Source organism: Equus quagga, chromosome 11, assembly GCF_021613505.1.
Source record: "Equus quagga isolate Etosha38 chromosome 11, UCLA_HA_Equagga_1.0, whole genome shotgun sequence".
NCBI classification, from domain to species: Eukaryota; Metazoa; Chordata; class Mammalia; order Perissodactyla; family Equidae; genus Equus; species Equus quagga.
Window position 1 is genome coordinate 6056485 of NC_060277.1, and position 17611 is coordinate 6074095.

Consider the following 17611-nt stretch of genomic DNA (forward strand, 5'->3'; position numbering starts at 1 on the left):
AAGAGAACTGAGAAGTGAGGAAGGTAGAGTAATTTTTTTTCATATCTTGTCTCTTAATTTAGATTTCCAGATGAACTTGAGTATCATTTGTCAAATTGCAGGAAAAAGCAAACTTGGCATTATAATTAGGATCTGCATTTTTTTCTTACAATTAAAATATAAATTATGGAGAAAGAATAGAAAATATATGTGTATGTATGTGTGTGTTCATGATCAAATCTTTACATAGATTTTACTCAATGTGACTTTTCTTCAAATAGCTTTTAATGAGTAGCTTTTAATAATTGGTACTTTAAATTGTCTTATTCCTCAAGGTCAGCTTCTGCCCACTGTTTTCAAGTCTCATGCCTGGGGGATCTTACACACACTCCTGGAGATGTTCAGCTACCGGATGCACCATATTCAACCTCATTACCGAGTTCAGCTCCTGAGTCATCTTCATACTTTGGCTGCAGTTGCACAAACAAACCAGAACCAGCTCCATCTCTGGTGGGCTCATGGGAAACTGTCTTTCCTTAAGATTTATTAGAAACTTTGTTGGAGATGGGGAACTTAATCCTGTACTTTGTCATTTTTTTTCTTCGTTTGTCATAAAACTCTCCTTCTAGAGTATTTTAATTTCAGTATAGAGGGAGTCGAGTCCAGTTTTTTAAACAGAAACTTGTTAAGATAGTTGAGTCCTTGCCGTGGGGTCTTGGAACTGAGAATAAGTACTTCCGAGGCCTTTGACATTATGTTCTAACTCAGCCCTTTAGAATACTGGATTTAAATATACTTCAGATTATGGTTAAAGTAGCATGTCATTTTGATTTTGCTCTAATTGAAAATATATTTGAGATAGAAAAATGTAGTTTTTGAAATGCTGTATATCCAGATGAAATTTTTTAGTCCCACTGGCTACAAGCTATCTTTTTCAAATGTGTAAAAATGTCAGATGGTTTTCACTGTAACATTTTGGCTCCTCAGATTTTTTTAAACAAAGTAAGGAAAGCTCATTCTCACAGAAGAGTTCTAATCAAGAAGAGAAATTCATAGTTTGTATGGTTTTCCATTATAATTAACCTAGAATTAGATTGAATTCTATAATTCTGAAATTTTATAGGCAAGTCAGCTTCCTCATGTTTCCTTTTGTTCTCTCCCGTTTCAGTGTGGAGAGCACTGCGCTCAGGCTCATCACAGCCTTAGGTAGCTCGGAGGTCCAGCCGCAGTTCACACGCTTCCTTAGCGATCCCAAGACGGTGCTGTCCGCGGAATCCGAGGAGCTGAACCGAGCCTTGATACTGACCTTAGCTAGAGCAACTCACGTGACAGGTACGGTGAACATGCGACCGACAGTGACAAACACAGATGAATTTAAGTGTGCTGTGTTCCTGCTGACGATTAAGGGAGTCACATGCAGAAAAGACACTTTTCACTTGTTCAGGAAAAAACAAGTGTTTTGATATCTTCACCATTTCAGTTGTTAGTGTGGGTTCTTCTGTGTACCATCATTTTAACTAGGCTGAGCGTCAGCTTTCAGCCATCTTAAACGTCATTTTTTTTTAAAGATTTTATTTTTTCCTTTTTCTCCCCAAAGCCCCCCGGTACATAGTTGTATATTTCTCGTTGTGGGTCCTTCTAGTTGTGGTATGTGGGACGCTGCCTCAGCGTGGTTTGATGAGCAGTGCCATGTCCGCGCCCAGGATTCGAACCAACGAAACACTGGGCCACCTGCAGCAGAGTGCGCGAACTTAACCACTCGGCCACGGGGCCAGCCCTTAAACGTCATTTTTAAGTTAGTGGATCTTGAGCTTTTTGGTCTCAGGACCACTTTACACTCTTCAAAAAAGTAGTTGAAATTCCCAAAGATTTTCTATTTATATGGATTATATCTATCAATCTTTACTTTATTGGATATTAAAATAGAGATTTTTAAATATTTATTTGATTCAGTTAAAAATAACAATAAATTTATTATGTGTTAACATAAATAACATTTTTTTTAAGATTTTATTTATTTTTTATTTTTTCTTCTCCCCAAAGCCCCCCAGTATGCGGTTGTATATTTTAGTTGTGGGTCCTTCTAGTTGTGGCATGTGGGACACCACCTCAGCATGGCTTGATGAGCGGTGCTATGTCCATGCCCGGGATCTGAACTGGTGAAACCCTGGGCCACTGAAGTGGAGCGCACGACCTTAACAACTCGGCCATGGGGCCAGCCCCTAAATAACATTGTTTATGAAAAAAAGTCTTATATTTTCCAAAATAATACTTCAGTGAGGGCAGAGGCACTATTGTTTTATATTTTTTTGTATCTCTCTTTAATGTCTGATGGATGGGAAGATAACTGGATTCTCATATTTGCTTCTGCTTTAATCTGTTACAATATGTTATTTTAGTAAAAGTAAGTGAAGAAAATATGGCCTCACGTAGGTATGAGGTTGGAAAGGGAGGAGTATTTTAATAGCGTTTTCAGCTGATTATGAATATTGTTTGTTGTCACACTAAAATTGGACAGGTGATAGTTTCTTAAAGGTTAGTTGCAATGTGGAATCCAAAATCTTATCAGTGAACTTTTTGTACTCTGTTACATTATAATCCATTGGTCTATTTTGTATATTTAATGGATTTTTTATAATCCATGTATATTTTGTAACTTCATGAATTGGTGGTTTGGAAAATATTGGTTCACTGAATTATGCAGATCTTGCAAATGTTGACACATTTCATTATACAGTATCAGAAAATTGCAGTTGCTAAAATCACTACAAATTTCATTAGACAATTTTTAAGTTTTGGAAAACTATCAGGCTCATGGTGGTGGATACAAGTTTTCCAAAATTCTAATTTTCACTTGAAAGGTAAGATTTTATTGTTGGGAAAAGGTGCAGTCATTTGTTTTCTCTAAAGTCTATTTTTTTTGTTTTGTTTTCTCTAAATTTGTTTATAGACTCCATTTGTTAATTTTCAGGAAAATGTCCATTAAATGCCCATCTGAAGAACTATAGTTTGCTGTCAGATGTTCTTTCAAGTAAAATTGGAATTCTATGAAAAAAAGAGCTAATTTAACTCACTACCCAGTGCACAAGTTCTTTTCCTCAAGATCCCCATCCTATCTCTGTGTAGCTGGAATACTTTATGCCTACCTACTTCTATTTTATCACAGACAGTGCTATAAAAAGGTGTACTGAAGGGTCGAAATATAATACTTTTTACTACTTCATCAAGGATATATTTTAGTGAACCTGGCACTTTTTTCCCCTGAGAGTATGGTGGTGAAGATCGCAAGGGCTGTTAGCACAGTGTGGTGCCACTGATGGGTTTGTTCCGAGGGCTGCAGTGCCTTTGCATCATCAGTGCACATATCCACACAGTAAAAAAAGCCAGTCACAATTTAGTAGTAGTATTGCTTAATAGCTTTGACTTCATCAAATCCTTGAAAGGATATTGGGAACTCAGAGTCTGCAGACTACACTTTGAGAAGTGCTTTAAAAATTTAGGTTATTGAATTTAGCAACCTCAAATCCATTTGTGTAAACTATCTTGTTTTACATAAAACCTCTTTGATTTAGAGAGTTATACTTATAGTCGATAGCTTTTCAACCGCCAGGAGAGATATCTACTTTCTTAATCTATTATTCCCTTGGCCCGGTAAAGTGCTGATGCCTCAGTGTCATAGTGAACTCAATGAGCAAGAGTGGTGTACTACCATTGTACCCTTGGTGCTCTGTAACCTAAAACAACGATTCCAAATGTCTTTTGTCTTCTTTTCACTGATTGTGTTCCTTTTTACTAATGCAATAATTGAGATCATTGATAAACTAAGAAAATTTAGGTCCCAAGCTGACTCTAACTAGCTAGGCAAGTGAACGCACTGCGGTGACATTCACTGACATTCTCTGAGTGTGCAGAACTGTTTGTGACTTTCTCTGTGCTAATCGTTTATGAATTTTGCCTGTGATCACTTATATCTGGATTACATTTGCTTGTTTATGTTTAGATTTTTTTACAGGCTCTGATTCAATTCAGGGAACTTGGTGTAAAGACATACTTCAGACCATCATGAGTTTTACTCCTCATAATTGGGCTTCACACACCCTTAGCTGCTTTCCAGGCCCACTGCAGGTAATCTGGTCTTGAATTACCTATTGAATAGGTGTGAAATCCTTCTTCCCATTTACAGTGTTAATCTAGAGAGTTAGCTTTGGTGACATCCAAAGAAAATTAGTGCTTTTTTTTTCTTTTTAATCTTTCCTATTACTTCCGAAAACTCAAATCTCTTGAGTTATTTCTTGTCCTACTCTGGGAATGAATACATTTCTAAAAATTTAATCATTATGGTTTCATCTTAATAGTTAACAATTTTAGAAACTTGTGAGAATTAACACACTACCTGAAAAATTCCTTCTCATAGAACTGAAATGGGGAGAAATATAATTTAATGGAGCTTTTCAGAGTACATATATGCTACACTTAACTGAATAGTTTGTTACAGGGAGAAGAACTGTGAACTTGGCTTTTATAACATGGAGAAAGGAAAACCTCATCTGTCCTCTGCTCTTCAGAGAAAATTTTAGGCAAAATGAACATGTGTTTTCTGTAACTTCTCATAGTCTAGAGCAGTAGTTGTCAAGCTTCTCCGAGTCCCTGAGGGCCGTGGGAAGATGCAGCGTGCTGGGCCCCCGCTGTACAGCTGCTGCTTCAGTAGGTCCGGGTGGGGCCTCAGAATGTGCGTTTCTCCCAGGCCCCAGGGATGCTGCTGCTGCTGGCCTAGGGACCGCATTCTGAGAATCACTGGTCTGGTATAAGGGATCTTCCTTACAGAGATCCTAAAAGAAGCGAGCGAAGGGTACATAAATTTCTTTTCCTTTCTTTTTCCCTCAGAGATGAGCAGAAGTATCAACAGATGATTGAAAAAGCTTTGAATTCAAGCTTGCTTGGAATTTCTGTTTAGGAAATATAGGAAAAGGAATTTTAGAGATAATCTAGTCAAGCCTGTGTATTTTCCAGATATGGAACTTCAGGCCTTGATTACTGAGTTGTTTCAGGTCACCTAGAGTTTATTAGTGTCAGAGTCGACCCTAGAACTGGTTCCTTGACTCTACATCCAGTGCTCTTTTTACTGCAACCATTGTAATAAACTTCTGACCTTCCTTTTAGGCATTCTTCAAACAAAATAATGTACCTCAGGAAAGCCGTTTCAATCTGAAGAAAAATGTGGAGGAGGAATACAGGAAGTGGAAATCAATGACCAATGAAAATGACATCATCACCCACTTTTCTATGCAAGGCTCTCCTCCTCTCTTCCTTTGTCTTCTCTGGAAAATGCTCTTGGAAACAGATCATATTAATCAGATTGGCTACAGGTAAGCCAGAAACCTAGATCTGTGTTCCATTTGGCAAACCGTTATACCCATGCAGCAATGCAGTTTATTTTTTACTCTCTGCTTTCCAGAGTATTAGAGAGAATTGGAGCCAGGGCCTTGGTAGCCCACGTGAGAACATTTGCAGATTTCCTGGTGTATGAGTTCTCAACATCAGCTGGGGGTCAGCAGCTCAACAAGTGCATTGAAATTCTTAATGACATGGTATGGAAGTACAACATTGTTACACTGGACAGATTAATTCTCTGCCTGGTAAGAATATGCTTACATAAGAATACGTTTCTGAGCTGTCTCATTCTCTTTTGGATCAAGGTTTGTAGCTGATAGATCTCATGCTGATCTACTTTATATTGCTTCTAAAGATTTAATGAATTTATACTATAATCAAGCATTGCTGTCACTTCCCTAAGGAAGTAGAGATTTCCCAATTTCTGTATTCATTCATTCAATAAGTATATATTGAATATCTACCGTGTACTAGGCACAGGAGGTATAGAGGTAAGTAAGACAGACATGGTCCTGGCCTGTGATGTTCTAAAAGTACAAGCAGTTAGACTTCGAGTTGATTCTCAAAGGCTCCCATTAGAGGCAGGAAGTAGTAAAAAGTTACTACATTTCTTTGCGAAGTGCTAATATAACCGTTTCTGTATACTTTGGTAGCCACAGTCGTAGCTCAGTGATTCTCATTGCCACCCAATATTCCCCAAATGGTTTTTTCTCCTGACTTTGATGTCTGTTTCAGGCAAAATTTTAAGAAAAGACACACTGAACCAGGATGGAAAATGCTGCATTTAAAAAAGTATTATTAGTGGTGATATTTGCGCTTGCTTAGTTGGTTTAACATTAACCTCTGAGCTGTGAAACATAGATATAAAGCTGGTTATAATCTAGTAGGGGAAATACGCTAAGTCTGTAAGTCACTAAAATAAAAGGATAAGATAGGGGCGCAGGGAAAATATCGCCAGGTAACAGTGAGAGATCACATCCACGTAGATGATGGATCCTGAAGGATGGATTAAATTTCAAAAAATAGAGATGGACATTCCAGACAAAAGGCATGGTGAGAGCCACAATAGCAAGGAAGGCTCAGATATGTTTGGGGAAGGCTGAACAGTTGGTGTGGAATAAACTAGATATATAGAGAAATTCTAATAATAGTGGGATTTTTACTGTGTTACAATTTAGACCATTGGACAATTTAGACCAAAGGAGTGGCAGAGCCACACCTTAGCACAGTATGGGCATTTTCATATAATTTTTCTGTTGTTCCCCAAAGGCCATGCGTAGTCACGAAGGAAATGAAGCCCAGGTTTGTTATTTCATAATTCAGTTGCTGTTACTGAAACCAAATGATTTTAGAAATCGAGTAAGTGACTTTGTCAAGGAAAATTCCCCAGAGCACTGGCTACAGAACGACTGGCACACCAAGCACATGAATTATCACAAGGTACTGGTTCTAATTTGTGCTTAAGTTCGTCCTTTTTAAGCCCTACTTAGCTGTTTGGTTCATTGATTTGGCTGTTTTGCTGTGTTTCTGCTGTTTTCTCTCTGGTCTGGATAGAAGTAAATTAGCTCTCCAAATTTTCTCCAGGTTCTGTAATCCTTCTAATGTGAAGAATAAATTGAAACTGCAGTTTTAGTGGACATGGGTATTTAATACAAAGTGAAAAGAGTTACTCTAACTCCTTTTATACATGAGTCTCTTTTGGTGTATCTTTGCGTAATAGACTTTTTTTCAAGTAAAGGACTCTAGATTTCATTGCATTGCAGGAGCAAACATGGTTTCATATTCTTTTGAAATTGGCAAGTTTATTTAGCTCGTTTTTTTAAGAAAATAAGAAAGATGCCCTAAACATTTACCATCTCCTCTCTTGCACAGAAATATCCAGAGAAGCTGTATTTTGAGGGCTTGGCAGAACAGGTCGACCCTCCCGTGCAGATCCAGTCGCCCTATCTGCCCATCTATTTTGGAAATGTGTGTCTCCGATTCCTTCCAGTGTTTGATATAGTAATCCACAGATTTTTAGAGTTGCTTCCAGTATCCAAATCACTGGAGACTCTACTGGATCACCTAGGAGGCTTATATAAATTTCATGGTGAGCTCTTTCAACTTCTAATTCCATCTAATAGCTCTATAAACAAAAGTAGGCTGGACATGACCATAGGGACAATAGTGGTTGTAAAGGTTTTATTTAATTTTTTTTAAATAAAAGTGTTTTGAGGGTAAGTCCTGTGGGATGATGCCATGAAGTATAAAATATGACATAAAAATATAAATTGGTAGATCATTGCAAATGTATTAAATAGCAAAAAAAAAAAGTGATATGCAGGAAACACCTTATTTTATGCAGTGTGTGATTAATTGCCACATAAGTGTAGAAGGAGGAAAATATGGGTTCAGAACAGAGTGATGTTACTTGAATTAAACAGATCTTGGCAGGCTTCCTGGATGGATAGGATTGAAACTGTGATGCATGTGATTTGTGTAAACAGAAAGGAGATGAGAGCATACTAGGCAGAAGGAATCCTTTGGGAAAATCATGGAAGTAGAAAAAACAAACCATTTGAAAAGCAATTACCTCCTTGGGCTTAATTGAGAATTTATATATTGTACTTGACTATAGATCACCTTAAATGCCAGTCTGAGAAGTTTTTATTTTATAACCTGAAGATAATTGAGAGTCAACTAGAAGTGACTAAGTAAGGCCATGGTATGGAGAGCATTATTTTAGAAAGATGAACGCAGCTGTAGTTGGCAGCATGTCTTGGAAGGAGAAAGCCATTTCAAAGACTGTCAGAAAATTCAGGAGTGTGATCAGTATCTAAACAAGTGTGAAGGCATTGGAAATGAGAAAGAAGGGACAGATAGCAAGAAAGAAGAACTAAAACTTGATGAGCTGGTTATGGAGGGAAGAATATTGAAAGAAAGAAATCCAAGACAACTCTAACGTTTTAAGCATGATCACTGGAGAGTGGTGGGGTCAGTGACAGAAGTGCAGAAGCCCTGAGCAGCCACTCTGGGGATCAAGTGTATTATCTGTAGGGCAGTTCTTCTGAGTCCTTTGTCAAAGATGTCTTCCTCCCAAGCAGAAGCCTGAATTGCGTTTTAGCACTACAGAATAGCTAGGAAGTCCAGAGCATTCCTTCAAAAATATTTCTCTTTTGAATTAGGTAATGGATGTACCCAGTACAGAAGGATATGCAGTGAAAAGTAATTAGTCCCATCCCTGTCCTCCATCTGGGCAGTTTCTTTCTGTGGAGGCAACCACTGCTACTGGCTTGTTGTGTATCCTTCCTTAGATATTCTCTGTTGGTTTTTTTTTAACACAAATAAAATGTAGTATACACATTGTTCCGCATCTTGTTTTTTCTATCTTTATAATGTATTAGGGTTGGTTATTTTATAGCAGCACATAAAAAGCTGCCACACTCATGCCATAATTTACTAAATCAGTCCCTTGTTTTTGACCATTAAGGCTGTTTCTAATATTTTGCTAGTGTAAACAGGGCTATAATGACGTTCCTTGCACATATGTCATTTTTATAGGATAAGTTTTCAGAAGTGAAATTGCTAAGTCAGAGTGTGATGAATATCCTGAAATACATGCTGTGTGTGTTAGTAGAAGACTTCCGCCTTGTCCTAAATAAAAATAGGCATTGTGTGCAATTTACCCAGCATGTGAAATAGTTTAATAATCTTCTGAGCTGTTTTTCAGTAGTTTTGAAAACAGGATTTCACAGATGTCAGTAACCAGATAAACATTGTTGTGATCCCTTTTCTTCTTGGCAGATCGTCCAGTGACTTATTTGTATAACACTCTGCACTATTATGAAATGCACCTGAGAGATCGTGCGTTTCTCAAACGAAAACTTGTCCACGCAATCATTGGCTCTCTCAAGGACAATCGACCTCAGGGCTGGTGTCTAAGTGACACTTACCTGAAGTGCGCTATGAATGCACGAGAAGAGAATCCTTGGGTCCCAGATGACTCCTACTATTGCAAGTTGATTGGCAGACTAGTAGATAATATCCTTTTTATTATAATTTTCCAAACTCATCAGAAATAACTGTTGATTATGAGAACGTCTTTTTCTTTTTGAGATAATATGTTTATATATTCTAAGACTTCAATTTTTTTAAACATCATTTTTATTTTTACTTCTATAAAAGTTTTGAAATCTTAAATTAGCAGCATCATGCCAGATGGGCTGAAATCCACTCCATTAAAACCTGTTTTTAAAAACAGACTTTATGGAGATTTGTTTCAAAGAAAAAACTCCTAGTCCTAAATAAGTGTACCGTGTATTGTATTAGATGCATCTATTCACTACGAGAGAATATAGAATCTGTTGCTTTAAATAACTCCCTGAATACTTTTTAAAATGTTAATATTAATAGATAAAACATTTTTCTCTCTTTTTTAGTGAAAAAGCTGCTATTCTGGTATTTTATTTCTTCATTTTGATTTCATGTTTTAAGTTATCAGTACACTATACTTAATGTCTATATACCATGCCACTATTTACTAGATAGGGCAATTTTACGTAAATGGGCATGATTTATTTTCCTACAAAAGAATTCTTTTCCTGGGATAAAAGAATTACTCATTATAGAGTAATTTGCTTACTAGCTGTCCTGTAACTATTAAAAGAAATCAGTTGATGAAACCTAGGGATACCTTAGTTGCATCTGTAGCTATCATAATGTCATAGTTATAAGAGGCCACCTATGTAGGACCAACCATTTATGGCTTGTAGTTGATCACATGGTTGCTGTCAGTACATTTCAGTTATGTGAAACTTATTTGTATTTGGTTTGTATTATTTGCCTCTTAGTCTTTCTGATAAATCATTTCTTGGGGGCTCATAATCAGATAAATTGATAATCAAATGAGACATTTACATGTGAAACATTTTGAAAACTGTAAAGCACTATATAAGTGTGAGCCATTATGCTCAAAATAAATAGTTATTTCTTTAATCATCTGCACCAATGGCTGGCAAATCTCCTGGTCCCTTCCCAAACTGTGACTGGAGATTCAATGAGTTTCCCAACCCAGCTGCCCACGCTCTGCATGTTACTTGTGTGGAGCTCATGGCCTTGGCTGTTTCAGGTGAAGATGTTGGAAATGCCCTTCTAAATGTCGTCCTGAAAAGGTGTGTATCCTGTTTCATGCAGTAAGAGTTCTCGTTTATTTGTGAAGAGAATGATATTTATTTGGAGCTGTTAGACACACCTGTTGTCCCAAGACCATGCACACTGGATAGTAACTGTTGTCTGGTTCCAGATCTTGTCTTTGGGATATATGTATAATGGAATAAAGCCTGGACAGGGTCAGAAGACCTCTGTTTGTACCCATTTCTTCTCTTTGTTAGCGTTTTGACATTTAATTTAGGAATAACGTTAACTTGTCACTAAAGACAGACTTTCAAGATTCCTTTCTTAAAGTTCAGCATAAAGTAGGGGATAATGATTGGAGAAGTATAAATAAGTAGAAATAGACCATCTTCAGCCCAGTGACCGTTGTTAAAGGAGGCAACCAGAAAAAAAAAGCCTTATTTTGTTTTTGTGTATATTAAATTTTTAGTCGATAAGAATCCACTGTTGTTTTATTGGCATAGGTCAGTTGTCAGCCCCCAAATTATATACGTTCTCAAAATAAGATCCCTTGTCAACCATATAAAATGTTTTTATAGTTGCACATTTGTATTCTTTTTCAGTCAGCCTTTAGTGCCAAGAGAAAACATTACAGCGTGGATGAATGCAATCGGCTTGATCATCACTGCTCTACCAGTGAGTTCGTAATCGTGATTTGTATGTGGTGCTGGAATGCAGCTGTTCCTGTCAGCCGAAAGAATAAGATCGTATAGGATGCTTTTGTGCAAAAACATCATGAAGCTAATGAACTGTTTCATATTTTTTGTCTTTCATATTATTGCTTCAAAAATCTACAGTGACTATTTTGTTTGCCCTCTGCATTAGATCTGAATAAACCTACCTGACTTACACGTTCCTCCATCCTTTGGTCTTGCTATCCAACTTTAGCTTTTGCATCCAAATCTGATCTCCTCTTAATCACTTAACCTGTTATATATCTAGAGCCTTTGCTCATGCAGGTAGTGCTTGTTGAGACACGTTTCAGGGACTTCTGGTATGTTAGTGAACAAGGCGTTATGACAGAATCCTCTTCCTTCGCCAGCTTCTCTTAAGCCTGCTCATTCCTTTCCAGCTTGGGGCTTGCTTTTTCAGTGACCCCTTCCCTGACTTCTCCACTCATGTGAAGTCTGTGACCGCCACATGTCTAGTCAGCACCACACAATCATCTGTTGTGATATCTTTGAATCTCAGTAATGTCTATCCCCGTGCGACCCAGACTTACTTGATTATGCACCTCTGTGAATCATCTTTTCCTCACACCCCTCTATATTTATTTGTGAATTATATATGTGTACCACTGTTGTCTGTATAGTAAATGTTGGTTAAGTCAATTTACTGTATAGTAAATACCAGGTACTATATTTAGTATAGAGACACATGCATGGAGACCTCTACCTCACAGATACCTCTCCCCAGGTTGTTATTGACTTAATTTGACTCATAATGAAGCCATGCAATTTTGATTTCAAAATCTCCACTATGCAAAGACACACAGTAGATAAGTAGGAAAATTTTTTAAGTGAGGAAGCACTGTTATCTTAGGCTTTGGAGTGAAATACTAGATATGAGGTGGAATACTGTTTTTCATCAGGCTTTCCTCTGGGTTTAAAGGAGCCGTACTGGATTGTCCTCCATGACCGAATCGTGAGTGTCATCAGCAGTCCCAGCTTGACATCTGAGACAGAGTGGGTCGGCTATCCGTTCCGCCTCTTTGATTTCACTGCTTGCCATCAGTCCTACTCTGAGATGAGCTGCAGCTATACCTTAGCTCTGGCACATGCTGTGTGGCACCATTCTAGCATCGGGCAGCTTTCTCTCATTCCCAAGTAAGTGTTATGGTTTCTTAAAGAAATTTTACTTTTTTCATTTTGTTTTTGTATTTTGGTTTTTTTAAATCTCATTTACACATGGGGTATATATCTCATTCAGTAGGACAACTTTTGAAATAAGAGTTATAATTAAGAGTTTCTGTATAATCGGAAAGCCTCTTTTATTTAAGAATTGTTTGAAAAAAATTAATCTGTATATGCAAGTAATAATCTGGTATCTAGTTTTCCATTACAGTTTCAGGATATGTTTTTTCCAAAATATATCCCAGAATGCATGCTTTTTCCAAAATATATCCCAGAAGTTGCCTTTTGAACTGAAAAATTGACATTTGCTTATTTTCTGATCATTTTTCTTGACTATAAAATTGGCATTAATTAGATTCAAATTTCTCAGGAATGGGGTTTCTATTTGATTGATTATTCTCTTTTTATTTCAGATAATTCACCTCTGTCTTTTAGTAGTTTTATTATTAAGAATGATTCCTAAGTATGAAGCAATTTATTTCAATAATCAGATGAAAATAAGAGCCAGTAAGAGAGGTGAAATTAATTAGAAGTGTTATCAAAATTAAGAAGAACTTTAAAAAAAATCATTACAAGTTTTGCAAATACTTGGGTTGACAAAATTCAAACAATTCTGATTTCAAGTCATAAGAGATTTTTATTTTTATCTTCAAATTTTAGGTTTCTCACTGAAGTACTGCTTCCTATAGTGAAGACTGAATTCCAGTTGCTTTATGTATACCATCTTGTGGGGCCATTTTTACAAAGATTTCAGCAAGAGAGAACTCGATGCATGATAGAGGTAAAATATAATCTGGGTTTTCTGTGATAAGATTAAGTTCTAAAAGATCTACTTAGGCTTTTTCCCCCATGTTAGAGGACTTAGTGAGCCCATAACTTAGAATGCCTATAATGAGTTTATTGTGGGGTGTGTTAAACTGGAGATACAAGGGAAAGTACCCACACCTTCAGGGTTGAGAAGAAAGTTAAGGATGGAGAAGTGCATTTGAGCACCTGCACTATGGTGCAGAAGAATTAATGAAAATCTTGGGAATGGATTAAATCAGTCACCTATGATAAGAGTATAGAGAGAAGAAAATGAGCCAGGAATAGAACCTTAAAGTAGGATCCACCAAATGGAACTTAGAAGGTATAATCCAAAGGATCCCTGAGATCGCAGTTATCCCAGAACTTGAGAGATGCTTTCTAGACAAGAGATGGTCTGTCTCTTAATTTTAAGAGAAATTACTAAGTTATGAAGAAAAATTATTTTTAAGCCCTACTAGGGGGCATTTTGTGGCACTACGGATTCCGTCATAAATGCAGGACGTGTCATATCTCCCATGAGCATAGAAGTTTGTGTAATCAGTGACAGTTCCTTCAACAAACATGTTACCCCTCTATGCTACTCTTGTGGTAGTGTCCAGCTACATCATGCTGAGTTATTGAACCATTTTTGACTATTTAAGTAATTTTATATTATTTGTTAAATAGATTGGTGTTGCGTTTTATGACATGCTGCTGAATGTAGACCAGTGTAGCGCCCACTTAAATTACATGGATCCCATCTGTGACTTCCTATATCATATGAAGTATATGTTTACTGGTGACAGCGTAAAAGAGCAAGTAAGTTAACTTTAGTTATTTTTTAATGATGTTTAGTTTAGAAAACATGAACATGTGTTGATAGACTTTTTTGTTTGGGTGAGGATTTTGTTAATGTTTTTCTTTTAAGGGGAAAAGATTGATATACCTTTTTAGGCTACATGAGCATGTTATTCTGGATATAGTATTAAAGTACATACATGGTTTAATTTCTCACACTTTCCCCCCATGATATTTGAAGCAGGACATCTGAAAAAGACCTAGGGGGCTGATTAATAGTAATCTCATTAGGAAGAAACAGTCCAGGATGGCTACTGAAAAGACCAGAGAGGTGTTGTGTTGTGAGTGAAGGAGGTCCTGCTTTTATCCACAGTCATTAGGGTGCACTGTGGGGACCCTGGACAAATTGCAGTGACTAAAGGACTGAAGCCAGGAGGGTCAGGAGAGTAATTCCTGAAGGGTATCTGAAGGAGCTGGTATGCTTACCTTGAATTTTAAAAGCCCTAGGAAATTGTTCGTGTCCTTACTATTTGGAGGGTTGCCATTTGGAGTAAGTATTAGATTTGTTCTGTGTCACTTCAAAGGACATATAAACTTTGGTGAAGTAAACAGGAGGCGCATTCTGACCCAGTATATAAAGAGCCACTTCCCAGTAGAGCTGTGTGAAGTGGAAAGGACCTCCTAAATCGTAACTGTTTCATCTCTTTAGGAAGCAGAATCTCAGCCTTTTAGAAGGGTGGAGGTAGGGCAGATGGGTGAAGCTAAATGACCTCCCCTCCCTGCTTTAATGTTACTTCTTTCTATAATGGAAAAGAAAGGTAAACTGGTATATAAACATGTAAGTCCTAGTCTACTGGATTCTTTCCTTGAAGCTGGGGACGTGGGTGGGGAGAACGTTAACTCCTTTATGCCTCAGCAAGATTGTCATGGAAAGTTGAGTGGGAACCAAAACAGAAATGTTTTACTTGTATATCCTTTATATTTGGGCCTAAGAAACTTTGATACAAGGAAACACAGAAAGGCAAAATTATTAATGGGCTAATCTTTCCTAGTAAAGTCAAAGATCATGTGAGTAAAGCTGAGAAAGCTGTGGAACTGCTTGATGTATTTACTTCTCTAAAGTATTTGAAGTAAGAGTAGATCTAATATTATTTACTTTGAATCCCAAGTATAAATTAAAGCCAAAAAAAATTAGCTTTGTAGATAAATGTTACTGACATAAGTTATTCAAAGAACTTCAAAATATAATTGTGCTTCTTGCTTCTGAGAAGATGGCATTTTGAAAGGATGATCAACTCAGTGAATATGTAAAATTTCTGGTGTAAACTATAGTAGCTTTTGGCAGTGGGGTGACTGGTATGTTTTTGTAAGCATATGCATATGCAGGTGTATGCACATACGCATACATACCTATGTTTAATGTCTACGTGAGGGAGAATACGTGTTTTTTTCCTCACGTAAGAGAGAAATAATTTTATCTGCTTTTCTTAAAATGTGGAGAGACTTCTCATCCCCCGACTCCACTCCCGAGTGTATCGTTTCAGGACATGTGTATAAATCGCCGCTTTAAAGGTGGGAAGTTGAACTTCTCTGGTTAAAATGTTGTTTAATGTTTTCATTTTTTAGGTAGAGAAGATTATCTGTAATTTAAAACCAGCTTTAAAACTTCGTCTTCGATTCATCACACACATTAGCAAGATGGACCCAGCTGCAGTGCCTCCACAAGCCGTCAGTAGTGGCTCTCCAGCACCCCAGTCTGCTCAGGGGCCAGTGTCCCTTCCAGTAACTCAGTGAAGTCGTGGGGTGTTGTGGGAAAGGGAACTACATCTGTCCGCGGAAGTGGACTCAAATCTCTTAAATCTGAACGTGGTCGGACTACACAGTGATACAGCCGAAGCAGTGGCGTTCAGATTGCTTTATTTTGATTCCAGTGGTGAATCTGTTGACACCTTATAATTCCCATCTCCCTGGCTATATTTTTGTCTCTGAGAGATCAAATAAGCTACGTGCTGTTCATATCCATAACAGTTTATTAGAGCTAGGTAGGGGCACGGAGGTGTCTGTGATCAAATGACTGACTGGACACTCAGTCCTTCGTATTCTAGCCATTGGCTTTGTTTTTATTTTTTATTAATGATTTATTCAGTCTTCAAATACATTGTTTTAAAGGCACCACACATGTAAATCCTTTTAAAGCTAAATCTCTTGCAGTATATCTTGTGTAAAAGATTTTTGTCAAGTAAAGGACTCTAGATTTCATTGCATTGCAGGAGCAAACACAGTTTCATATTCTTTTAAAAAGGATTTAAAATTTTTATCGTAGATTTCCAAGTAAATGGGCTAATATTTCTATTGAGGTAGATTGACAAGTTTTTGCCTTTGCTGTGGTCTTGAACTTACTGTATGAAATGAGTTGGAAGCCACGTAAGAAAATAACACAGCTAGAAATGCATAAACTTAATAAAATGTGCTTAAATCATGATTCTTCAATCTCTGTTTTTAAAAATAAATTAATTGCTTTTCCAGGTTACCACACTCACCTGGCAGATGATGTGAATCTTTGAATTTTTATAATCTTAAAATTTTTAAGTATTTATACTTTTAAATATAGTGTAAGTTTTGGTTCTTTAGGGTTTATTAGATTTTGAGAAACATATTGTTAATTTGGGGGAAATGGCATTAAGATTGTAAAAGACTTGAAAAATAATTAGTAAAATCTGTTGAATGAATAAACTGTCTGGTTAATTGCTCAGTTTGAGTGAGTGTCTGCTGTGTGCCAGGCAGTGTGCTGGCGTGGTTTTAACAGGGAACTGGGCCACCTCCATGGGTTGTACACCACAGCTGGTGACTGACAGTAACCTAGGAATTAATTCAGTTCTTTAAAAAAGAATTAGTCAAGTTTAACCAACTATACTTCAAATTTTTATTTCCAAATACATTCCTCCTAGACCTTTCTCCTCTTCAAGGTTCATATTATTATCATCATTAAATCTTTATTTGCCATGCAAGTCCAGCTTAAAATTTACATAACGGTGTAAGTAATTTTTAGGTTAATGATAAATTCTTAAAATTCTCCAGAAACTTTATGCTAGAATTGATTTCAAGTATTATTGTTAACATAGTCTCAATATATTCTTGCTGCCTTGAGGAATATATTGCTTTGAGATCCTACAATGGGAATAATTGTGACTCTGGTATTATACAAATAGAATATAGGAAGTGAAAATCAATATCACTATTCTCAAGGACATATACATTCCAATTAATTTATTAAAAATTCTTTTTTTCTCTTCTAGCTTAAAAAATGGGAATGTGATTTTCTCCAAATAGGCTTTTAAAAGAGTTATTAAGCAGAGACATTAATAGAAGATGAAAGCTTTATTTGGGTTTAGAATGCACCTGAGGGGAACAAAATGCCTTTATATGCATTACATTCTAAAAGTTGTTGTTTTTGAAAAGTGGTAGTAACTTTAGAGTGGCTCCATCTAATAAGTGGTGGAAATAGTCTGTGTCTGTGCTGTCTGATACAGTAGTGGGGAGCTACGTGTGCCTACTGAGCACTTGAAATGTGGAACTGAATTTTTTTAAATTTTATTAAGCTTTAATTAATTTAGATAACCACATGTGGCTACTGCATTGGGGAATCTGCTCCA

General features: G+C 36.9%; 1 protein-coding gene across 3 annotated transcripts in view; it reads left to right on the plus strand.

Moving 5' to 3' along the window:
* Positions 1-16710, plus strand: part of MED23 (mediator complex subunit 23) — a 39136-nt gene extending 22426 nt beyond the window's left edge. For all 3 annotated transcript variants that reach the window (XM_046674869.1, XM_046674871.1, XM_046674870.1), the window contains 14 exons: positions 315-489; positions 1148-1311; positions 3980-4104; positions 5140-5345; positions 5435-5615; positions 6640-6810; positions 7243-7459; positions 9154-9390; positions 10355-10520; positions 11085-11157; positions 12133-12347; positions 13035-13155; positions 13848-13979; positions 15585-16710. In XM_046674869.1, the coding sequence (XP_046530825.1) occupies positions 315-489; positions 1148-1311; positions 3980-4104; positions 5140-5345; positions 5435-5615; positions 6640-6810; positions 7243-7459; positions 9154-9390; positions 10355-10520; positions 11085-11157; positions 12133-12347; positions 13035-13155; positions 13848-13979; positions 15585-15752 (2351 nt within the window). In that variant the 3' untranslated portion in view covers positions 15753-16710. The remainder of the gene's footprint in view (positions 1-314; positions 490-1147; positions 1312-3979; positions 4105-5139; positions 5346-5434; positions 5616-6639; positions 6811-7242; positions 7460-9153; positions 9391-10354; positions 10521-11084; positions 11158-12132; positions 12348-13034; positions 13156-13847; positions 13980-15584) is intronic.
* The last annotated feature ends 901 nt before the right edge of the window (positions 16711-17611 follow it).